The sequence below is a fragment of the Lepidochelys kempii genome, chromosome 5 (genome assembly GCF_965140285.1).
Source record: "Lepidochelys kempii isolate rLepKem1 chromosome 5, rLepKem1.hap1, whole genome shotgun sequence".
NCBI lineage: Eukaryota > Metazoa > Chordata > Testudines > Cheloniidae > Lepidochelys > Lepidochelys kempii.
Genome location: NC_136384.1, coordinates 74,301,785 through 74,327,527, shown reverse-complemented (window position 1 = coordinate 74,327,527; position 25,743 = coordinate 74,301,785). Strand labels below are relative to the sequence as shown.

Genomic DNA, 25,743 nt, shown 5'->3' with positions numbered 1-25,743 from the left:
CAAAGAAAAAAACAAAGCACTAAGCAGACAAAGAACATTTGGCACAACCCATGCTCCAGAGTCCACCTGCAACATATTTAGAAGGGACCTATAGAAAAATAGCTTGGCTAATTTGCTGGGTTTCTTGTAACCTTGTCAACCTGAGAACACATTCCCTGTATTGAACTTTATGCAGCCTTTGTGCATGGTACACTAAGAGGAGCAACTCAGTACAGCAAAAATAACAGCCAAATAAATAAACATGCTTAATGGTTTAGTGTATGGGGGAAAACATTTCACCTATGTCTATTTTGAAGTGGTGCATTTTTGACTCCTCATATTCGTGACAGAACAGTTCAGTGGAAATATATCATTCTCTTCTATCCCTGCTGGACATTTTGCAGTGAATGCATGAGCATCATCTACTGCAACACCGGATACCAAGAATCCCAGTCACAAAGAAAGCCAACACTAGAAAGAGAAAAGAATTTAGGGTTCAATAGCATTTTATATAGGGATTTACAACCCCCTAGAGTAGAGAATAAAACTTGTGTTTCCTCAGATATTCTGTGCTTATAAATTTCTTTAGATCTTACCATTAGCCTCATCTGTGACCCTGTGCAACCAATTAACAGCAGAGTGTTAACGCCTAGGCCGACAAGGCCTAGGGCTAGGGCGGCAAATTTATAATAGCAGTCAGAGGCTGCTTCCCCCGGTGCCGGTTCACGCCCTCCGACCCCGGCCCCGCCCCAACTCCACCCCTTCCCCAGCCCCCATTCCCCGCCCCCTCCCTGCCCCTATTGGTCCCCTTCCCGGCCCTGCCTCCTCTCCTGAGCGCGCCGTGTTCCCCCCTTCCCCCCTCCTTCGCAAAACTGTTTCGCGCACAAGCACTCGCAGGGAGCGGGAAGAAACAGGACCCGGCGGCGCGCTCAGGGGAGGAGGCGGAGGCAGAGGCAGAGCGGAGGTGAGCTTGGGGGGGGCAGCAATTATTTCTGGGCCTAGGGGCGGCAAAATCATTAATCCGCCACTGCCAATTAATACACTGGTGAAAAATCAAGAGTAACTACACTGAAGTCAATGTAAAAGCATTCTGAGATCAGAATTAGGTCCTTGGTTTTCAATCAGTTGTATAGTATTATATGGTGCTTATGGCTTTGTGAAGAGGACTGCTGTCTTCAAGCACCACAATAAATTCAATTGTGAAGGGATGGGCTAGCCCCTGAGGCCCCATGCTGGAGGCATTGCGGCTCTGCTGCAACCCACCCCAGAAAAGGGCAGTGGAGAGGATCTTCCAAACTCCCTATAGCGGTTGCATGGGACACAGCCACTGAGGAAAGAGGCTGCAGGGAGCAGCCAATCAGGTCCCAGCAGTCTTGTATAAAAGGACCTGCAGGGCTAGAGTGAGTTCAGTCTGCTGGCAGGGACCAGGTGAACAAGAGGTGTTACTGGTTGTGTGCAGAGGCGAAAGCGGCTGGATAGATCAGTTGCTGGCAGATACAGGGGAAGCCTGAGAATAGCTCCTGCTGGGACTCAACTAAGACAGGGTATGGGGAAGTGGCCCATGGAAACACAGAGCAGCAATTACTAAAGGGACGCAGCATGAGGCTGCTATACTTAAAAGAAGCAGGGTGGTACCTGGTTCCCACAATGGCTGGTGCTGGTAGGGGAAGTGTCTACATGCTAAGGAAGGGAATTAGAACTGTGACACCCCAGGGAAGAGGGCCGCACTTCTGGGACTCACTCAGCGGGGAGCTGTGGTTAGCAAACTGAGTTCAAGAAGAGTGGCTCAGCAGGAAGGCTGGGGTCACTGAGGACTCAAGTACAGAGAGTCACCAGGGAAGAAGCCTTCGGGGTGCTGCTCAATACCAGAATAGGAACTTTGCAATCTAGATGGACTGGTTAATGACTGAGTGCAGGGAGGACTACAGAAAGATACACCAACTGACAAGCGTAATGGCTGACTGGGGCACTGTGAGTGAAGAAAAAACTGCAGGCACACATGCACCCAACCTGGGGGTGCTCGCGTGAAGTGAGTGCACCCGGTTATACCAATACACTCAATTCATCGTAGATATTGGGCAAATTAATCCCTATAGTATCTCCCCTGACTTCAGAGGAAACGCACCAAGCAGAAATCTGGCTTATTAAATTGGATTTGAACTCAAGTCAGCGAGGGGAAGAGGATAATCTTTTAGGAGTATCCATTAATGTATCTAGTGAAATATATAGTATTCCAGTTTTTTCCCATCTGATTTTATAAATGATTTGAATAATAGAAACAAATCTAAAAGCTGGGTCTTATAAATTGTTCATCTGAATACAAAAGATGTGGATCAGCAGAAAAGCATATGAAAGTTTGGCTTCAGCCTCCCTTTTGTTTTTTCCACCATAATTTTTTTTCCAGTTAAGAATGATGCTTAATGTAGTCCAGAATCTGATTTGGAAAGAAACAGGATGGAATGAATCTGCCATCTGGTAATTCTGGTATCGCCAGGCCAATTTGAGTCCAATAAAGAACTCTAACCACAAAGCAACTTTAAGATCTTTATGTTCTATGAGCGAAAAAACAGTTAAAATAGAATCAAAAGTGTTTTTATAGAACAGTATGTACGTATAGCATCAAAATGAACATAGAAGTGTAGTTAATTCAAACAAAAGAGTAACATCCTTCTTGGTTAAACTCTCAGTCTGCACTGCAAGTTTGAAGGGCATGTCCATGGGAGCTAGAATAGTTCTTCTAAAACTACTGATTTATAAACTAATAAACTTGAATAAATGACAATCAAATCTGCAAATTAGCTTATTAGGATAAACCCAAACGTCTTTTAACATTACCATCCATCCAGGAGTAATGCTAAACAAGCTGTGCCATTTCCCTTCATGGCCAAGGTAGTTCTACTCCATCTTACTACTGGCATAAGCAAAAGAGATGAATGCTCTTTCTCCCGTGGGTGTCAGGTTCAGACTGCTGGACAAAGCTGAATGATGGAACATGTACAGATGATGCATGTCACTAATAAAAGTTATTGCAAGAATCAGCCCCATTGTTTGACTGAATTCAACATAATTTACAAGACATATGCTTCTGCATTACTTCACTCAAGTTCAACACCCACCTCAGAGGAATACTGGCTATAGACAGAGTAGAGTTAAGAGTCAAGTAAGAATGGGAAGAAATTAAGCTACTATTCTCCTATTAAAGATAAGCATAAATACATTAGAGAACAAACTATAAAGAGCTTGGGCTAAATGTACAGTGACTAACTAGAAACAGCAACATGGAATCCTTTATTTCCAAAAGCTACATCCCTAAATCTTGGAGGTTTACCTTATAATGCTTTATAGAAGTATGGATATTAAAATAGATAACTGACTTTCAGATTCCCTCTGTAAAAGAGCTTGCTCTGTTTGCCCAGGAGGCTGAAACTGAACTAGTAGTGTGTGCTTTGATCACATCTGGTGGAGATTTGCAGGCTTCAGATATGCAGCTTTTTAAGTCAACTAGTTAGTGTGGTTTTAAACATTTTCTTAACCTTGTATCTAGTGTGGAGATGTACAAACAGAGCTTGTGAAAGTCTGAAATCTAGTTCTTTTTAGGTAAATTATTAATGCTCTCCGCAGGGCCTTCTGACACTAAATCTATGCCATAGCTTTTCTTTGCTATGTTTAGGTTCTGGACAGAATTATACCATTATGACTTGATCTATGAAAAACAGAATTCACCTTGAGAGTGAACTCTGAAGCAGTTCTTCATACTACACTATCCTGATGAATGCTGAAGAACTGAATTTCAATGGTCACAGCTCTTACTTCTGATATTTTCCTTCACGAAGTTCTAACTTGACTGAAATGAAATATAAGGAATTCTTTCATCATTTATGTTGTAATAGCACCCAGAGGCCCATAACTGGATGTGGACTTCATTGAACCAGGCACTGTACAAATGATCCCTGCCCACAAAAATATAGTTTGAGAAGACAAGTGCCATATGAAAGGTGTAAGGAAACAGATACAATCAAGCAAAAAAATACACACTAGAAATTATTTTTGGGAAGTTCTGTGGCCTGCGTTACACAGGAGGTCAGACTAGATTATCACAATGGTTCCGTCTGGCCTTGGAATCTATGAAGCATATACAATTTTTATATACACTTGTATTTTTATTATTTTAAATAGACAGAGTGCAGCAGGATTAGAAATTTTACCATTACATTGCTTAGTGGACAGAGAACCGTGGCCACGGGGAGCTGCGGGGGGCCATGCCTATGGATGGTCAGCATCAGCAAAATATCTCGTGGCCTGCAATCAGATTACCCTGATGGGTCACATGCGGCCCGTGGGCCACAGGTTGTCCATCACTGGTGTAGATCCTATAAGATGGTCCTCCAAGAGTTAAGTAAATTGATGGTCAACAGGACTATTGTTACATAGAAAGAGTAGGTATAAATACAGGTTAAAGGGGAGGGTTGTTGCAAAGGTGGTGTAAAACTCAGCTTTGCATTCCTTCAAACATATTGATTCCTTGGGAATGGCCAGTCTCCAAACTTAGGTTACAGCAGGGCTGCTAAAGGGCCCAAAGAACTGAAAGCTGAGCTGGGGATAAGACATAGCAAAAGGCTTTCCTGACTCTGCCTCCTTTCCTTTAGCCATGCCCCCTCTGGTAAAAGTGAAGTGATGGTGGTGTAGGAGCCTTTACGCTGCCTATATGCCATTGCAGGATCCCACTACACCAGCTGATCCTCCCAAGGCTGGCTACACTTTGCTTTATAGCAGAATCCATTGAGAGGATGGCTAACATCAGCCACACTGCATCCCAAGATCTGACCCAAAGAGCATATATGATGGTGAGAAGTGGTATAAAGCTTTTTATCAGCATGAGCTTTGGGCAATTGCATTATTCACAAATGGAGAAGCCCTGAATGACTTATGTTGGTTATCCCAAGCAAATGTTACTCCATACTATCCTGAATTCTGTGTGTCACAGAGTCCACTCACCGTTAGGGCACCTCCTTCTGGCTACTCTGGGGATTAGCTCCTTCCATGGGCTGAGCGCTCCTCTAGCAGTCTCTCCACCCGTCATCCTCTCTCGCGCTGCAGCCCCTCTTGCTCCAGGAGCAGCAGCTTCCTCTTCAAGGCATGGACCTCCAGCCAGGTCACTATGGTCTTCTGCTCCTGGAGTATCAAAGTCTTTCGAGGAAAACTGCCCAAGGAAGTTCACTTTTCATGGCCTGGTCTGTACCACTTCACCATTGGCTGGTAGGGGAACCGGGCCTACTCTCTACTCCAGGTTCCAGCCCAGGGGCCCTCTTTTCAGCAGCCAAGGTCTGCACTATCTCATGCCTTGCTGCTTTTCCCCAGAGCTTTTCCTCCCAATTTGCCAGCTCAAGTTCCCTCATTCCAGGGAGTAACTGTAGGGTACTTGCCTCTATACCTCCAAACACACCTTCCTTTCCCAGGAAGGGTCTGCAGCCCTCAGCCTCTCTCAGTTCCTGGACTTTACACAGCCCCTCCAGTTTCTGTCCAGCTGAGCCTCATCTAATTAATACTTGCTCCCTGGCTTCTCATCCTTCAGGTGCAGCCTGGGAAGTTAATTGCCCCCCCCCCCCCAGCCACCTTAATCCCTTCAGGCCTTGTGTGGGGTGGATATGCTATATATTTTACAGGAAAAAAACCCTAATTTGGAAATGTTCTAGAGTATTTTAAAAAAGTATTGATGTTTTGTTTTTCCGATGACTGAAAAGCCAGGCTAATTTTGAATGATGATTTCAACTAGCCTCAGTGAGAGAAAATTACTAACAAAATTTGTAAACCTCTAAAAGTAATCTAAAATGGCTTTACTATCCAGGATAATGTTGCAGTTTTAAGGTCCAATATCTTTCAATCTACCATGGCTAAAACAAATTACTTACACTCTTACAAGCAGGGGATTCCAGTCTATCAAGATTATTAGACTTTGTTCAGCACTGTTGTTGTATATTCCATCACCTTACAATCACTTCATCTGTCAATTTAATGGTATAAGGTTTCTGTTTTTAACACTGATGTTTCAACAAATATATGTCCACCACATCATTGTCTGAATATCCCTTCCCTATGAAGCTCTGCCTTTCAGCATTTAAGCCCCCCTTGTTAGGCTAATTGTATCTGACTAGCATAATGATCACTAGAGAAATAGATCCTTTTATATTGCTAAGTTCAATGAAACAACTGGGGATTTCAGTCTCAACTGAGTTCACATACTGTACCAACAGTCTTCATGGTAATTTTGTAGCGATTACTCTCATATTGCAGATCTACTTTTTTTTAAGAGTCAGAGAAATTAATGGCATTGAAGGAAAGGCTCTGTAGCAAGTAGCAAGTGTATTTGGGGCTATTGCTGTTCGATTTCATGCTCTACTATAGAAATGAAGCAGTTCATGTGTGTGCAAATGCAAACAGGTTTATTTTGCTAATAGAGATTATCCACTTGGAAACCTGTTGATTTATCTGCTAAACCAGATAGTGAAGTGGTCATTTACTTAAATGGCTCCACAGAACAAAGAGCAAGCATTGCTCAATGTACTAGTCTCTGTCTGAAAGCAATAAAGTTAGCGGGTGTACTGTTTTATTGCTTTAAGACTGAGAATGGTGCTGTGAATAGAGAATAGAATTGTTCCACTTTGCCTATGTTGTGGCAAAGGCATTTGAAAGGCATTTTGATATATTAATATAGCTACTCTGAGGGCACCCAACTCTAGGAAACATTTTTTTCCTTCTGCTGCTATCCTCTGATAAGGGTTTTTCCTTGATCTGATAGGGGACCTGAGTGTCTCATCCATTTGAATTGATATAATACCTTCACTTTGGATCCTGACAATGTCAATAAAAAAGATCCCTAAAGAATTTAGTTTTCTGTCCAACCAATTGTTTTTCTGTTGCCATTTTAGAGATTACCAAACACCTGCTGACACAGGAAGTCTCTTCTTGGTGCTATCTGCACCTAATTGTCCACCAGATAACTTTACAGTGTTTGCAGGGGTAAATTTGGTCCAAATAAAAATCTCTATTCCAAGGGGAAAAAAACAGTTAAAACTAGAACTAAGGTTGTACAGACTTGACTTAAAGGGGTGGGGAACCTTACTTGAACACGCAAAATTAAAAAAAATAAAAAAGACCAAAAAACCCCAGAACCAAGAACATCTGAACACTAGGATATGAAAAACTGAGATCTGCATCCAAAGCACATCCAGACCCTCCTTCACATGAGTAAGTTATTTACCTTATAGTAATTGGAGGTTCTTTGAGGTGTGTGGTCCCTGTCTATATTCCACTGTGGGTGAGCATGTGCTCATGCACCCTGACTTTGAGAAATTTTTCAAGCAGGACACATTAATTCACATGTGCACCCTTGTTCCCCTCATGCCTCAACCTGAGAATATAAAGGAAGGAGTGGACCAAGTGCCCCTCTAGTTCCTTCTCTACTGTGAATCTAGGAATGAGCTGAAGCAGAGGGGAAGGAGAGTGGGTAATGAAATACAGATAGGGACCACATATCTTGAAGAACCTCCAGTTACTATAAGGTAAGTAACTTATTCCTCTTCTTTGAGTGCTGGTCCCTAAGTGTATTCCACTGTGGGTAACTGATGAGCAGTACTAAGTAGGCAAGGCTGAAGGTGGCAGAGCTGTTCCAAAGGATGCGTCAGCGGTGGAGTCCTGGACTACAGCATAATGTCTGGTGAACATGCAGTTGAAATGTCACATAGCTGCTGAGAAAATGTCAAGTGGAGATACTTTCTGAAGAGATGCTACATGGCTTGCACTCATGTAGAATGAGCCCTTATCTCATGAATAGGGCCCTACCAAATTCACAGCCATGAAAAATGTCATGGACTGTGAAATCTGGTCTCACGGGGGAGACTAGTGTTTCTCAAATTGAGGGACCTGACCCAAATGGGAGTTGCAGGGGGGGTTGCAAGGTTATTTTAGCGGGGTTGCGGTATTGCCACCCTTACTTCCGCGCTGCCTGGGCGGCCGGAGAGCAGCAGCAGTTGGCCGGATGCCCAGCTCTGAAGGCAGCCCCCTGCCTGCAGCAGCACAGAAGTAAGAGTGGCAATACCGTACCATGCCACCCTTACTTCTGTGTTGCTGCCTTCAGAGCCGGGCAGCCAGAGAGTGGTGGCTGCTGACTGAGGGCCCAGCTCTGAAGGCAGCAGTGCAGAAGTAAGGGTGGCAGTACCATACTATACCACCCTTACTTCTGCGCTGCTGCTGGCGGCAGCTCTGCCTTCAGAGCTGGGATCCCGGCCAGCAGCCGCCGCTCTCCGGCTGCCCAGCTCTGAAGGCAGCGCCACCCCCGGCAGCAGCAGTGCGCAGAAGTAAGGGTGGCAGTAGTGCAACCCTCCCTACAATAACCTTGCGACTCTCATGACTCCTTTTTGGTCAGGACCCCTGCAATTACAAAAACACCATGACATTTCAGATTTCCAATAGCTGAAATCATGACATTTATGATTTTTAAAATCCTATGGCCGTGAAACTGACCAAAATGGACCGTGAATTTGGTAGGGCCCTACACATGAAGGGGAAGATGATGTGACAGCTGGTAGCAGAGTATGATACAACAGAGATCCATTGAGAGAGCTTCTGGGAAGATATACCTTGATCTTGGAGTCATTTTGCTATGGCAAGAAACTGTCTAGGTGATTTTTTTAATTGTTTTTGTCCTTTGTAGGTAAAGGACCAAGGCTCATTACACATCGAGGGAATAAACTCTTCTCTCTGCCTCAGATGCATGTGGTTTCAGAAAAAAACCCAGGTAACTGGATTGACTGGTTTAAGTGGAACTCTGAAAGTACCTTGAGGTGAACGTCAGATGTAGTCATAATGAGACTTTGTCCTTATGGAATATAGTTAAGGGTACGATTCTGTCACGCAGGTCACAGATTCCCCATCAGAGCAGTGGCAGGGCTGGAGCAGCTGCAAGCCCTGGCAGCACTCCATTTGTCCCCCATTTCTAGTAAAAGGGGCTTCCGTGACTTTTTGTTCATTGCCTGAGAGCTGACCATGACTTTTACTAAAAATAACCATAACAAAATCTTAGCCTTAAATATAGTGCACAGTGGATCTGACATTAGGGCTCACCTACCCTGGCTAAGGTGATGATCACAAGGATCACCACTTTCACTGATAGGTGATCTATGGGTCACACGGCTAGCAGTTCAAAGGGAGGCTTAGTGACTGCTGAAAGTACAAGGTTCAAGTTCCAGTGAGGGGCAGGTTTCTTAACTGTCAGGAAGATTCTGATTAGGCCTTTCAAGAATCTGTTCGTCGATGCATGAGTGAAAATTGAGTAACCATCTGATGGTGGGTGGCAAGCACTGATGGCTGCCAGGTGGACTCTCATAGAGCTGAAGGAGAGCCCAGTTGTTTTGAGAGCAATAAGATAGTCCAAAATAAGGGGACTATCTGCTGATACAGGAGATACTTGTTTCAAGTATGTCCAGATGGAAAAATGCTTCCACTTGGCTGAATAGCATTTCCTAGGGGACTTTTTTATGGTTTTATTAATATGGTTTGTATGGCTTCAAAGAAGGAATGTTCTAGGGTTGACACCCATCCAAAAACTAAGCCATGAGATGGAGTGCTTCGGAGTTGGGTGTTTGATCCTGTCCTTCTCCTGGATCAAGATATCAGGAAAGGACTGGATGCCGATCTGAGGATGAGGTAACATCAGGAGGAGATTTGGGAACCAAAACTGTCTGGGCCAAGTGGGGGCAATGAGGATGACTCATGCCAGCCTGTTGAATTTTCCATAGGATTTGAGGTAGGAGCATTAAGTAATGACAGTATAGCTCAGATGTCCTGACCCGAGGAGAAAGAGAGCATCACCCTGAGCACATAGACCTAGTGCTCCACTGGAACCATACATGTTGCATTTGCTGTTTGTTTGAGAGGCGAACTGATCCCAGGTGGGAATACACCATTGAAGAAAGATACTGTTCTCTATCAAATTGTGCAGATTCCACTGGTGATATATGGCGAAATGCCTGCTGAGGGTGTCTGCCAACACATTCTGCATTCCCGGAAGGTAAGCTGCTGACAGGATGATTCAACTCCTGATACACCAATTCCATAGGGTGACTGCTTTTATGTACAGGAACGGCTCTCACCCCTTTTTTGGTTTATGTAAAAGATAGTTATATTGTGTGACCATTATGAAGACATAATGGAACCTGATAATTGCAGAAAGGAATTGCGAGCTTCTCTGACTGCCTGAACTTCCAGAAGATTGATGTGCAGCCTGGCTTCTGGGCATCCAAGTGCCAGGTGCTGTATGGCTGTGTATATGCTCCCGAAGCCCAGGAAGGAGGCATGTGCCTTGTCCAGTGAGGGGGACAGGAAGGGAATGCCCATGCATACTTAGTGGAGATATTCCACCACATTAGCAATTACATTACTCTGGAAGGAATTGTTACTGTGGTATTCATGCTGTGTTTGGTTGGCAAACACACTTTTTGCAGCCACCCCTGTAGGCAACGTACGTGGAGCCTGGTGAATGGAGTAATATACGTGCATGAAGCCATGTGTCCCAGAATGGAAAGACAAGTTTCTGGCTGATGCTTGAGGATTGCACTTAGCCTGGTCTATCAAGTTGGTCATGGCCTGAAACCTATCCACTGGTAGAAAAGTTCTTGCCGTGACTGAGTCCAAGGTCGGCCCTATGAAATCTGTGGTCTTTGTCAGAGTGAGGATAGACTTTTCCACGTTTACACTGATCCTAGAGAGGATAGGAGCTGAAGCATTAATGAGGTCAACACGTTGGCCTCTCAACATATCCTGGCAACTAGAAGGTGCTACTACCAGAAGACTTTGGTACAGTTCCAAGGGCTCTGGCAAGGCTGAATGGAAGCACCCTATATAGGAAGTGGTCAGGGCCCACCATGAATCTGAGAAAATGCCTGTGGATGGGGTGAATGCCCACATGGAAATATGCATACTTTATATCCAGAGCTGCAAACCAAATGTCCTTTTCCAAGGATGGGATTATGGATGCCAATGTGACCATGTGAAATTTCAGTTTGTGAATAAAGCGGTTGAGATTGTGCAGACTGAGAATGGGTCTCCAACTCCCCTTCTTTTGGGGGTACAAGGAAGTATGTTGCATAAAAGCCTTTTTCCTGATGTTGGAGAGGTATCTGCTCTATTGTTCCTCGCTGGAGAAAGGACTCCACTTCCTGCCTGAAAAAGCCCCTGTGAGAATGGTCTCTGAAGAGGGTCATTGGAGGAGGAAGGGAAGTAAACTCTATCTCATAGCTAGATTGGATGATGTCCAATACTCACTTGTCCACTGTAACAGCACTCCAGTTGTGGAAGAAGAGTGCTAAACAAAAGATTCACAGAAGGATATGTCGTGGCATCATTGATAGTTTGCAGCTCTTGAACTCCCTTCAAAAAATATCTTTTAGCCAGGGAACAGGGTAAGATGGTGCTGACATGGGAGTTGCAGGGATATGAGACCTTTGCATCTTAAAAGGAGGGTTGTAAGATCGCTGATAATAAAGCCGTTGAGTCACTGATCTAGGTTTGTATGGCTGCCTGTGATACTTTCTCTTTGGGGCAGTGTATATATTCCCAGGGAGTGGACAGTGCTCCTGGAGTCTTTCAGAGTATGTAAGGACACATCTGTCTTCTCATTGGAAAGATGGGCTTTATGGAAGGGCAAGTACTCTACAGTGTTTTGGACCTCACCGGGAAATCAAGACATGTGTAGCCATGACTCAGGGCACATTACAATGGATGTTGCCACTGACCTTGATGATGTGTCTGCTGCTGATTGAAGTGCAGTTCTGACCACCAGCTTACCTTCTTCAATAAGGGCTTAGAATGGAGCTCTGTCTTGCTGTGGCAAATTGTCTACAAAGTCTGTGAATTTGGAGTAGTTCAGACAGTTGTACTTCGTCAACAGTGCTGGATAGTTTGCTATTCTGAACTGAAGGCTAGGGGATGTGAAGTTTAGACATTTAGCCTCCTTGTCAGACGAAGTGGCTTTTGGATGTTGTTGTCTAGATCTCTCCATGGCAGCCTGGATGACCAGAGAGTTAGGTGTGGAATGGGTAAAAAGAAATTTCACTTTCTTGGCTGGAACAAAATAGCATTTCTCTGCCTTATTAGGGGCAGGGACACATATATCTGGTGTATGTCAGACTGCTCTAGCAGGTTCCAGCACAGCTAAATTAACTGGAAGTGCTATTCGACTGGATCCAGTAGTTTGCAGTATATCCACGAATTTGCGTTGAGAGTCCTGTACCTCCACTAGGGAGATGTATACACACAGGGGCCACCACTTGAAGAAATTAGACTTCTCCCACACTGCCACTCCAGCAGACAAATGCTTCTTGCATGTCTTCAAGCTGAACAGGGGCTGAAGAAAGTGATCAGTGATGTCTACTTCCTCTTTTTCTTCTCCCTCAGTGAGAGAGATCTCTGGGCTCTCTGCAGGTTCAAATCCAGGCAGCTTGCAGATCCATTCTTTGATTTCTCTCCAGGCTTCTGTGGTGAAGGAGTCAAATGTTTTTGAGGCTGAGACTTGGCCTGGCCCACTTCCGTAGCTCTACTAGCCTCTAACCCCTCTCTTAAAATAACCCGCCTGTCATTTTGTGCCCCAGAAATAGTTGGCACAAGCTGCGCAATATCCCAGCAGATATTTCTTGCTGAGACAAAAGACCCAACAGACGTGTTGGCCCAAAAAACATCTGTCTTGGCAGTATGCAGAGCATTTGAAGTCATCCTTCTTCTTAGTGTCATCCATTCTAATATGAGATGTTGACACAAACTGAAAGGAGGGCTATGGATGAAGGAGCTGACCCTTTGGGACCCTGAAAAGCTAAAAAACCAACTATCCGCTTTCTGAAACACTAAGAATAAATATCAGTTTAATGCTAAAGCTAGGAACCAGTCTGAGAAAAATGCCAAATGTTGACAAAGAGAAATCAAGAAAGAAGAAGTTCCAATTTCACAGCTTTGATGGTTAAAAAGAACTATGATGACAGATGGTTAGAAGAATGTTCAGATCTGAGAGGGTGCATACTCATTGCTTTCCAAAGCATAGAGAACTTCTGGGCCAAGGAATGTGCACACTCTAGAAGCTGACTCTACGTGGACAATATTCAGAGACAAATCAATGTACTCTGGTTAGCAGATAGATTTTTACAACTCAAAGTTGGAGTACTATGCTACAGGCCTCACAATGCCAAGACTTAGTGAAGGCTATTCTGCATTTTCCTTCCATACTAGAGAAATCTGACAGAGATCAACCATGTTGTAGTTTCCTGAGAAGAAATTCTGTCAGAAAATTTGAAATATCCATATAAATAAATACACAACAAAGAAATAATACAGAAAAAGAAAAACTAATGTACTAAAGTATATGCTTCAAGTGAGAGTGCTCTAAAATGTAAACTGCTCTCAAAGTGAAAACAGAACTTTCAGTAGGTGACGGGGTGGTGACAGACCACTGCATAAACTAAAGGATGTCAGCAGTGCTCAGGCTGGAAGACAGCTGGAAAGTAGCTGACTTCCCAGTCAATTCTTCAGCTCCATCCTTTCTTACTTCCCCATATAGCTTCTCCTTTCTTCTACTGACAGCCAACACTTCTTTTACTGGCAGCTTGAAAGGAGACGGTAGAAGGTGGAAACAGGTGACATCCCCAATTCACAGCAGATTTGCTTTTTCTGTGCAGAAAGCTTAAAGGGACAAACTACTGTGCTCAACAAGCAGTTAGTTATACATCATGTAAATATTCAGAACTCATACTTTATGTATAATATTTAGGTCATTAATTTATAATTTGTTAAATCCTTCAGCCAGAGGTTAACTCTTTAGATTTCAGTTAGTACAAATAAAGTCCTACCTTAGGATGACAAAACACTTGGAAGCAGCAGCACTTGAATGTCTATGAAACCGTATGAATTCTAGCTATTATAGCCACAGGTGATTTGTTCCTACTGCAACTTACTTCTCAAAGATGATAAACTACCATACTGAAACATTCTGTCTCTCAAATGTATGCACTATCTAATGCACAGGAGAATAAAGCACAATCCACAAGACATGCACAAGTCCCTGGGGCCGGATGCGTTGCATCCGAGAGTGCTAAAGGAGTTGGCAGATGTGATTGCGGAGCCATTGGCCATTATCTTTGAAAACTCATGGCGATCCGGGGAAGTCCCGGACGACTGGAAAAAGACTAATGTAGTGCCCATCTTTAAAAAAGGGAAGAAGGAGGATCCTGGGAACTACAGGCCAGTCAGCCTCACCTCAGTCCCCAGGAAAATCATGGAGCAGGTCCTCAAGGAATCAATTCTGAAGCACTTCGATGAGAGGAAAGTGATCAGGAGCAGTCAGCATGGATTCACCAAGGGCAAGTCATGCCTGACTAATCTAATTGTCTTCTATGACATGATAACTGGTTCTGTGGATGAAGGGAAAGTGGTGGACGTGTTGTTCCTTGACTTTAGCAAAGCTTTTGACACGGTCTCCCACAGTATTATTGTCAGTAGGTTAAAGAAGTATGGGCAGGATGAACGCACTATAAGGTGGGTAGAAAGTTGGCTAGATTTTCGGGCTCAACGGGTTGTGATCAATGGCTCCATGTCTAGTTGGCAGCCAGTATTAAGCGGAGTGCCCCAAGGGTCGGTCCTGGGGCCGGATTTGTTCAATATCTTCATAAATGATCTGGAGGATGGTGTGGATTGCACCCTCAGCAAGTTTGCAGACGACACTAAACTGGGAGGAGTGGTAGATACGCTGGAGGGTAGGGATAGGATACAGAGGGACCTAGATAAATTGGAGGATTGGGCCAAAAGAAATCTGATGAGGTTCAACAAGGACAAGTGCAGAGTCCTGCACTTAGGACGGAAGAATCCCATGCACCGCTACAGACTAGGGACCGAATGGCTCGGCAGCAGTTCTGCAGAAAAGGACCTAGGGGTTACAGTGGACGAGAAGCTGGATATGAGTCAACAGTGTACCCTTGTTGCCAAGAAGGCCAATGGCATTTTGGGATGTCTAAGTAGGGACACTGCCAGCAGATTGAGGGATGTGATCATTCCCCTCTATTCGACATTGGTGAGGCCTCATCTGGAGTCCAGTTTTGGGCCCCACACTACCAGAAGGATGTGGAAAAATTGGAGAGATTCCAGCGGAGGGCAACAAACATGATTAGGGGAGTGGAACACATGACTTATGAGGAGACGCTGAGGGAACTGGGATTGTTTAGTCTACAGAAGAGAAGAATGAGGGGGGATTTGATAGCTGCTTTCAACTACCTTAAAGGTGGTTCCAAAGAGGATGGATCTAGACTATTCTCAGTGGTAGCGGATGACAGGACAAGGAGTAATGGTCTCAAGTTGCAGTGGGGGAGATTTAGGTTGGATATTAGGAAAAACTTTTTCACTAGGAGGGTGATGAAACACTGGAATGTGTTATCTAGGGAGGTGGTGGAATCTCCTTCCTTAGAAGTTTTTAAGGTCAGGCTTGACAAAGCCCTGGCTGGGATGATTTAATTGGGGATCGGTCCTGCTTTGAGCAAGGGGTTGGACTAGATGAGCTCCTGAGGTCCCTTCCAACCCTGATATTCTATTATTCTAAGTATTTGTATTATAAGCAGCAGGACTGAGCTTCCAGCTGTATGGAGCAAGCTTGTAAAGAGGCAGTAGATTAAGGAAGTCACTTTACACTGAGTACTGTCCCCCAAGAAGTGGGAAAATAGGACTTATCTATGCTAGATGACAGTGGTCTGATTTAGAGGTGTTCACTGAAAATTCTACAGATAGTAGCTATGCTTCATTGGATCCTTAGCCAAACAAATAGACCACAAAATGTATATCACCACCCAAAGTACTGTATTAATTTAAAGTTTATCTTAATATACAGGGGGGTACAGTATACAGTACATACAGTCTGAAAAGAGCATCCCATGCATGTCCTCTGTGGTGAGAGTGACTATAATGGAGATTAATTACATTATAATGCGGATAATGATAATGACTTCTTTGCATCTGAAGCTCTTTGGATGAAAAACACTATATTAGAATCATAGAATCAGAATATCAGGGTTGGAAGGGACCCCTGAAGGTCATCTAGTCCAACCCCCTGCTCGAGCAGGACCAATTCCCAGTTAAATCATCCCAGCCAGGGCTTTGTCAAGCCTGACCTTAAAAACCTCTAAGGAAGGAGATTCTACCACCTCCCTAGGTAACACATTCCAGTGTTTCACCACCCTCTTAGTGAAAAAGTTTTTCCTAATATCCAATCTAAACCTCCCCCACTGCAACTTGAGACCATTACTCCTCGTTCTGTCATCTGCTACCATTGAGAACAGTCTAGAGCCATCCTCTTTGGAACCCCCTTTCAGGTAGTTGAAAGCAGCTATCAAATCCCCCCCTCATTCTTCTCTTCTGCAGGCTAAACAATCCCAGCTCCCTCAGCCTCTCCTCATAAGTCATGTGTTCTAGACCCCTAATCATTTTTGTTGCCCTTCGCTGGACTCTCTCCAATTTATCCACATCCTTCTTGTAGTGTGGGGCCCAAAACTGGACACAGTACTCCAGATGAGGCCTCACCAATGTCGAATAGAGGGGAACGATCACGTCCCTCGATCTGCTCGCTATGCCCCTACTTATACATCCCAAAATGCCATTGGCCTTCTTGGCAACAAGGGCACACTGCTGACTCATATCCAGCTTCTCGTCCACTGTCACCCCTAGGTCCTTTTCCGCAGAACTGCTGCCTAGCCATTCGGTCCCTAGTCTGTAACGGTGCATTGGATTCTTCCGTCCTAAGTGCAGGACCCTGCACTTATCCTTATTGAACCTCATCAGATTTCTTTTGGCCCAATCCTCCAATTTGTCTAGGTCCTTCTGTATCCTATCCCTCCCCTCCAGCGTATCTACCACTCCTCCCAGTTTAGTATCATCCGCAAATTTGCTGAGAGTGCAATCCACACCATCCTCCAGATCATTTATGAAGATATTGAACAAAACCGGCCCCAGGACCGACCCTTTGGGCACTCCACTTGATACCGGCTGCCAACTAGACATGGAGCCATTGATCACTACCTGTTGAGCCCGACAATCTAGCCAGCTTTCTACCCACCTTATAGTGCATTCATCCAGCCCATACTTCCTTAACTTGCTGACAAGAATACTATTAGATCTATGTAGTAGTATTACTGTAAATTAATGGCAAGTTTAGCCAGTAGACTACAAAAGTGATGTACTATGGCTTGCTGATTTCTTACTGCTCCAACTGTTTTGCATTCTGACAGTTAACACGATAATGTACATGAAGTAAAAAGCTTCAAAACAATGGCAAACAGAGCTCAAGACTCAACATGGTTGAAAGTCTTTGTATTACAAAAACATAAACAACAGAATATCAAGAGACTAATGGTCCAACATTCAGAGGTGCAGAGCACCCACAAATCCCTGGAGAAAATCAAGCCATCCAAAATGTTAATTATAACTTTTTTTTGTTTAAAATATTAAACAATTCTCTGGATAACAAACCCAAGTTTGCATTAGAAAAGGTTATTTAGCAGCTTTATATACTACTATCAGTAGCTTGGCAGTAGTCTCAGTATAAATATTCTGGTTCAATTTTGTACATTTATTATAACATGGAATAGTTTGCACCATATGACTCAACACATTTTGTACCCTTATAATTTGCTGCTGAGGGAAACTGTATCAATATCGCATACTCAGCAACTAGAATTTATATGTATCTTTGTTCTGATCATGAACCATACCTTAGCAGGAAATTAAAATTTATCATGTAATAAGACCAAATTCATGCTTACAAAAATATCAATAAAAATCCTGTTATAAAAAAATGTCTCTTCAGAGGATTTAACTTGACCGTGTTGCATTAATCGCTTCTGAAGTATAGAAATGACTCAATTATTTTTCAGTATATGCAAACCTTGTGTTTACTTTTTCAGTTCCACAAGAAAGTCTGGGTCAGCACCACTGGCTATCATAAATCCCCATATTGCTGTGAGGTAAACATTTTATTCTCTTTATTTAATCCAACATTACCCATTAACTATTTACTTATTATGATAATCTGGTTAAATTAAGGGGAGCTTTTAAGCACTATGTTTTCAACATTATATTTGTCTAGACAACTTTGCTCATATTAATCCTTAAAAAGAGGAAGAATGAGTTTATAAAATAGTACCATGTTACTTGGGGTAACCCAGACCCATTACTTTTCAGCCAGATAACTGAGAATTACTGTAAACCAATATGTAGATAAATGGACCACATTCACTGCTAACAAACAAAAAGAAAAAAATTCTTATGTGATCAAGGAACCAGTAACAAATTGGTTTCTTAATAGATGTGGTCTTCTAATATAGGTGGAGCAGAAATGTTACTATTTTTGTGGATACTTTGGCAATGTTCTCACAAGCTAGGTTTCCAAATAAGGTCAGTCTCTTGAACAGGTTTCACTGTATTATTGTTTCCTTGTCTTGTTAGTTTATTTATTCTTTCCTTTTTCTAGGCCTGCATGTAAGATCAGGCAGGAATGACTCTGGGCAACATAGGTATGAATAATGCATGTGGAGACATCTGAATCCATTTAGAAAATAATTTTTCCTTGGCTTGTGACCTTTCTTGAGCCCTTCGAAATAAATAAATACTTACCAACACAGAACCCCCGTTTCATTAATATACAATAAACATTTAAGGAAACTTTGGACATCAATTTTCAGTATTATTAGCAGAAAAAGAACAAAAGGCAGCATAATCTCCTGATCCTGATGAAAACTAATGGGACAAGTGAGTCCAAAGAAGGAAGCATAACAAAATGTTAAACTTTTTCATTCTGTGAACCTTCACATGAAGAATGGGAAGATTTATCTATGCTTACTTGACAATAAGGTCCAAAGACACCTTACAATGGGTATGCCAGCCAGCTTGCACGCCGAACCAGACATATGGGGAAATGCCCCAACTTCTGAAGTTCCCTTCAGTGAGATAACCTCTAGAGACAGGTTGATTCAGATCTACTTTTCTAAACTGTAGTTTGTATTAAGAGAAGAAGCCAATTTCTACAATTACAGAGCATGGTAAATTCCATAGAAAAGACAATAAACCCAAATCCTTGCATGTTAATTTCCATCCCTATTCTGGATGATCCATTTTCTCTAGTGTGGGTCAGATCTGCAGACCTTATTACCTGAATAAAGGACATTCTCAGGTAAACACAGAAAATTTAACCTATTCTTCATGCTAAAGTCAACAGATCTGTTATGATGGGATTTTTATGGGAGCATATGGGATTCCACCTCCAGGGTGGAATCGTTCTTTAAATGTGGACATCCAAAATGGGATAGATTATATAAAATATCTTATCAGTCTTCCCCTGGGCACTAAGGTGTGGCAAAGACTTCTGTCAAAATGGCATTAGCTAAGATTGAATGATCAATATGCAGAATTTGGTGAATCTATGTATTGATAGCCTACCAAATCTCAATACAGGAAACATGACTCCCTGCCTTGAGATAGCCATCAGTTCCAAGGACTGGATTTTGATACTTAACCCAGGAAGGAATATTTCTTGAATTTATTAGGGAATGAATGTTATGACAGTTGTAAAGCCTACCTGTCTGAATTAAAAGTACAATATGGATTGTATTAAGGAAGCTTGCAACTTCAAATAAAGTACTCATCTGATTGGAGATAGCAGCCAGGAGGTCTACTCTAATGGACAGGAAGTGTAATAACACCCCTGCAAGCATTCAATCTGGGTATTAGTGTAGGGAGCAGAATGAGATTCCAAGGTCATGCTCCATGACCTACAGGGCTGGATTAAAGCTGATCACATAAGGAATAATTTAGTGCTTCCTTTTTTTTGGACATGCTGAAGGCATTTATAACACAGACACCTGATCTCTTTGCTTGGAGACTCATACATTCACATTAAGGCCCTCTTGGAGGAACTCAAGGCTATGTTTCACTGGTTTAACATTGCAATTAAACTGTGGACTTTGCACCAGCCAGTAGAATCCAGGTGCTGGAAATGGCCCAACTCGATTATCATACACATTGTAAGGAGAGTGATCACTTTAGATAAGCTATTACCGGCAGGAGAGTGGGGTGGGGGAGAGAGAAAACCTTTTGTAGTGGTAAACACCCATTTTTTCATGGTTTGTGTGTATAAAAAGATCTTCTGTACTTTCCACAGTATGCATCCGATGAAGTGAGCTGTAGCTCACAAAAGCTTATGCTCACATAAATTGGTTAGTCTCTAAGGTGCCACAAGTACTCCTTTTCTTTTTGCAAATACAGACTAACACGGCTGTTACTCTGAAACTTGGATATATGTTTCATATATGTTCTGGATCACTGAAACATTCCTATGTATGAGATCAGAGTTTCCAACAGGTTCCAATAAGAATGGGATTTTTGGTTCTGTGACACTTGTTTTGCATTTTCATTTTCTTTTACTATTTTTCTGGGATGAGATAATATTTTCATTTTCTGATAATATTTTTCTTGCATCTGATAGTATTCATCCTCAGTTCTGGCCTTCCTTGGCATTACCAGTCTGTGTTTATCATGAATCCAAGGTACTCCTGGAACTGTATCACTCTGTATGTTTCCTTCAGCTTTCTCTGCATACAGAACCCTGAACAGAAAAATGGTCTGGGAAGAGCTGAGATGAATTTCCTTCTTCTCTAAAGCAATATTATTGTTACCATGATAGTGATCAAAATAGGGGCAAATGGATGGGATTTTTTTTTTCAAATGTCAGAACAGTCTGAGGATGGTAAAATGGGAATGCTTTGAAGACCAGCCTCTTTCAGGAACTTATTTAGGTGCTTCAGACAGGGCCCTGCTCCATTTGTCCCCAGTTCTCTGAGGCTAGAAATAGGATGGGGAGCATGTTGTAGAAGCTCTGATCTGTTGGGAATGGGAGAAAGCTGTTCTTCTATTTCACAGCTCCATAGGGAACCCCCTATGGACAATGGCACGTGGCCTTATTTGATCACAGCTACAGGTAGCCCTTTTAGTTCCAAATTCAAAGTGCCTGGCACCAATCAGGGTCCAATTCCAGATCGGGCTGGTTGGGAAACCCACAGATAGCTCTGAGGCAACAAAAGGCAGCTACTGATCCTGCACTTATTCTAGCTAGCACTTGTATGGACGTATTGTCTCCTGTTGTATTTCACAGACTGCTTCAGCTTGCCCCATAACCTGTATTGCTTTCTATACAATCTGGCAGAAGCCAGGAATGTAAGTCAACTTTTCTGATGACTGAATAGTCTCAGTTGTCCATAAAGTTTCCCACTGTATCACTAAGATAGCTGGGAACTGATTTGTCTGAGCATCGGATCCCAAAGACCAAAGCCCCATATACGTGCATGAAACAGATTTGAATACTATTCCTTTATTTCACTCTCTCCCAGGGAGAAGCCATTAGGCCGTATGATTTTCAGACTGCGAAGGACCATACTTGCAATATTGCTCATCCATGTTAGTATTGCTTGTGAAAGCATGCAGGGACACTGAGGATGTCATATAACAACTCATATTGGATTGCGTGTTTATTTTTTTGGTCTGATGCCATCTGCGAGTTTTCATGTCCAGAGGAGGGCACTGAGACTATGCCTGCCTGGAGTTGCCCGTGTGAGAAGGCTACTCTTTCAGGTAAAAATGTCCCCTAGTTATAAATGCTGAGGCCCTTATTACCAGGCAAAAAAATAGTTATGTTTATCTTCGGTAGTGATACGACGTTACATTTTGACTGGTGCACACTGAGAACTTATTGGCCTTATAGAACGGAGACTGGCAGGAAGGGAAAGTAGAAAAAAATGGCAAGCCACGAGGCTCCTTGCAGCCTGCTGGAGTCAAAACTGATTATGAGGCAAATGGAAGTGCTAGCAAACAATGCACTCAGTTGCAGCAGAGACATTAATTTTGTTTTAAGATTCAGTTAGATACAACTGAGGATATTATGTCAGATTAAGACAGGTCAATCTACCAATTTAATTTTGGTGTTTTATGTCAATCTTGAAGTTCAACAGTTTTGCTTTCTGCTCCATGAAAAACAATATTGATTCAATATGCTTCAAGTGTACAATCTTTTTCTTTATTGCGCCTGCCCAGTGGGATCACTGCATTGATGGTATCACACTATACTGCAAGTGTGATGGTATGTTATTAGCAATTAAAATATTCCTTCAGTAGATATGTTTGACCAAAGACACTGGGCCTATTGGTTGTAATCTCTTTGATGCCCTTTACTCACTCTTTCTTCTGTGTAGGCTGCCGTCCTCAAAACCTTTCCTCTAATCTTACAGCCACTGAAGAGCTCACTTCTCTAGTTTGAAATTTTGGAACTGACAACATCCTTCCTAAAAACAAAGTGAGTTGTTGATCTGTTATATAATATATGCCACAAATTAGGCATAAGGGGACCCAAATCCCAGATATTCAAAGTATGTTTTTGGTGATACTTAAAACTCATGTCATCCCCAAACTGAGATCTCAAGAGAACTCCTACCAAATGCTGCACTGGGTGTTAACCAGGCCCACTGGAGGATTTGGAAGTGAAAGTGCAAAGCCTTGTTCACAGAGTCGTTTAGCTGAAAAAAGGCATGATAACATCTTAAATTTCTATTTCTTTTCACCTCCTATTAGCCCACCTTTCCTATTATTAAGATAAAGTATTGAGAGCGCATATTTGTTTTCTGCAGTGACAGGCAAGAAGACTACATCTAGCCCTCTAACAGGATCAAGTGCTCCTGGACTTGAGTTCATCCCACAATAATGTGAAAATATTATTAACTTGGATTATGAATATCTTTACTTACATTAATAAAAACAGATAATATTAGGAAGGATCAATGAATGGCTTTCAGGAATCTGGTCACATGACTAGTTCAGTGTTCTTGATAATCTACTCTCAGTACTTCATCCTTCCTTTTTATACTCAGTGATTATTATTACTTCTTATCTGTACTACTGCAGTGCCTAGGAGCCCTAGTTAATCTCAATGTCAAGAGCAAACATTCAAAGCAGTGACATCATCAAGAACAAAAAGAAACCAAAAACAAATATAAATGCAATTAAATCAAATTAAATGACCCAAAATAAGACAGCCCACTTTTTTCATTTTTTATTTATGTATTTTGGCTAATTTGCAATCAACATTAGCCATTGTATGTGAGGGGAGGGAAGGTAGGAATTCAAAAGGATGGAGACAATTCTGTCTATTTTTTTTACTACTTCTACTAATGTTACTCCTTAAGTTTTATAATTCTTATAACAACTTTGATACAGATTTTATTCCTGCCCCTCACTAGCATGTGAATTGCCATCAGCCATGTAATGAATCAAACAAACAACACAGGTAATAAAGCATAAAAGAACTATAAACCAGCAGTATGATATTACATTTTTTCCTCAAGTAACACTGTTCTTAACAAATTCTGTTGGTTCAGAAAACAAGAGAAAGTCAATTAGAAGCTCAGAACTTTTAACAATGATCTCCCTTGGCTAATGTTACTGGTCTAAGAGGAGATAAGCCATATAATTTTACAGGAAGCAACCCATTGAATTCATCAGCGAACACAGCTTCGCAATCTATCTTCAATTCAAAATAATGAGGTGGCAGGAGTGCGATGGAGAAACAAGTCTTCAAAAACATCACGTAAGGGAATCCAGCTGTGCTTGTATAGTCTCCAGCTATTTAAAGGAACAACAACAACAACAAAAGAATTCACATAAAATGTTGTGTAGAAACATGCAAACAGACAAGAAATAACTGCATCTGCAACTATGGATATTAAATCTATTCACATGGCAATACAAAATTCCTACTCATGAATATTTGTTTTTACATGAAGCTATTAGAATTCATTGCTGCAGTTTAAATATTCAAATTTTAAAGAAACAGTTGTCTAAGTACTTCCTTTTTTGCATGCACAGCTGTTTTACTGTGAATTTCCAATGCGTAATAACAAAGTAAAAAAATAAGAGTTTATTTTGACTGGATTATGAGCATAGCATTTTGGGCTGAAGACAACACACACTCGAAGACACTCCTTCCAGATTGCTCCTCACTGTCAGTCCTCAGCGCCTCTTCTATATTTAATAGCAAGATACATTTAAGAATCTGTATGAACCACTGTATGAAATTTATTCTAACATTGACTGCAATCACGACTTTTGAAAATGTTTTATATGCAAACTAACAAATTCAATGGTTTAATAAAATTATTTCCATTTTTGTTCTAGTTTCATCAGATTGTATTCATATAGGCAAATGATTCCTGCTGAGGAGCACAAGGTGTTTACAAAGAAAGTTAAGTGGAAGCATCTCTGTAATACAGGGAAACAGCGGTGCAGGAGTATTTAACATGAGATTTATCAGTGTGAAATAGAAGTTATTAAATTATATTAGGAAATGGTAACTGTAAAAGCTAGACCTTGTTATAGAACTCAAACAGCTCCTGATGACTGAATTCCACAAACACTTTCTCCAGGTTCTATGAAGAAAAAAGAAAAAGGAGGGAATTAGTGTGTTCAGTGAATTTCTCTTTTATTTTTTTACTCTTCATTTATAACAGAATGTTAATTTGTCATTGACTTTTGGGTTCAAGTTTAGGTGGAATGTACAATACCTGCACCAGCAACTCTAATTGTTTCTAGAGATCACAATGTCCCTAATAAATACACATTCCATTTTAGCAAAGAACTTAGGCCTACAATTACCTCTGTTCTTCTGGAGGTGATTCCACAAACCACAATAAAATATATGCTAGGAAGAGAATGATTTCATTATCTATTTTTTTTAAATCGCAGATAAAATAGAAGTTTATATTTCACTTTTCTCAGCAGTCCATTTGAGACCTAGTAAATGCCGTTATGCAGAGACACTGGAGGCAGTATATTTGATTGAACTTACACATCCATTAATGCAATACACCAGCACAGAGCTAATACCTCCATCATTAATCTAACAGTTATGATCTTAACATGCTGAGATTGCTATCGTCATTTACGCACAGTCTCAGCCAAAGTTAACAACACAAAAGCTTCAAAGTAGTGCTTAAAACCCAAAATAACCCAATTGATAGAAACTACTGTGGATAAAACAGATGGCAGATAATAGCCCTCTGCACGCATATGCTTATGTGGGTTGGGAAGGGGGTTAAATAAAAAATTCTATCCTGCTTTACTTGCTTACACAAAACAGGTAATTTAATGCTTGTCACTGATTTCAGTTATATTACTGATCTGGCAAATGTGTTCCCACTTCATATAATGTTATTTTGGTGTTTCAAAGAAAAACGGCGGGAGACTATATGAAGAAATAACAAATTTGACTGCACAGTATTATTAACTATTTGCATTACCGCTGCATCCACGGGTACTAATCAGGATTAGACTCCCAATGTGCTAAGGGATGTACAACCATGAAGTAAGAGTAAGAAGTTGCTGCCCTGAAGCGTTTACATCTAGATTTAAACATGGGGGGAGGGTGTGTGTGCGTGCTTGCACTTCTTAAAAAAAACAGAGATATTAATGCATCTCAATACATCGCTAAGTTTCTCCTGCTACCACTGTTTACATTGAAGAGAGCCATAATAAAGAGGGAAATATAAAAAGGAGGAAAAATGAGTTCATTTGTCTTTCCACAGGCTCTATAGCTTTTTATGTTTCTGTTATTTTTCCACATCTATTTTTCTTAGTTTACCGTGTCACTTT

General features: G+C 41.8%; 1 protein-coding gene across 7 annotated transcripts in view; it reads right to left on the bottom strand.

The window, feature by feature from the left end:
- Positions 1 to 23,134: 23,134 nt before the first annotated feature.
- COMMD10 (COMM domain containing 10) overlaps positions 23,135 to 25,743 on the bottom strand; it is a 161,180-nt gene continuing 158,571 nt past the window's right edge. For 4 of the 7 annotated variants that reach the window (XM_073344762.1, XM_073344754.1, XM_073344755.1 and 1 more), the window contains 2 exons: positions 24,462 to 24,521; positions 23,135 to 23,718 (listed from right to left, as the gene is read on the bottom strand). In XM_073344762.1, the coding sequence (XP_073200863.1) occupies positions 23,680 to 23,718; positions 24,462 to 24,521 (99 nt within the window). In that variant the 3' untranslated portion in view covers positions 23,135 to 23,679. Of the gene's footprint in view, positions 23,719 to 24,461; positions 24,522 to 25,743 lie in introns of those variants that run through there. The other 3 variants (XR_012159013.2, XR_012159015.2, XR_013635797.1) reach the window with 3 other exon arrangements.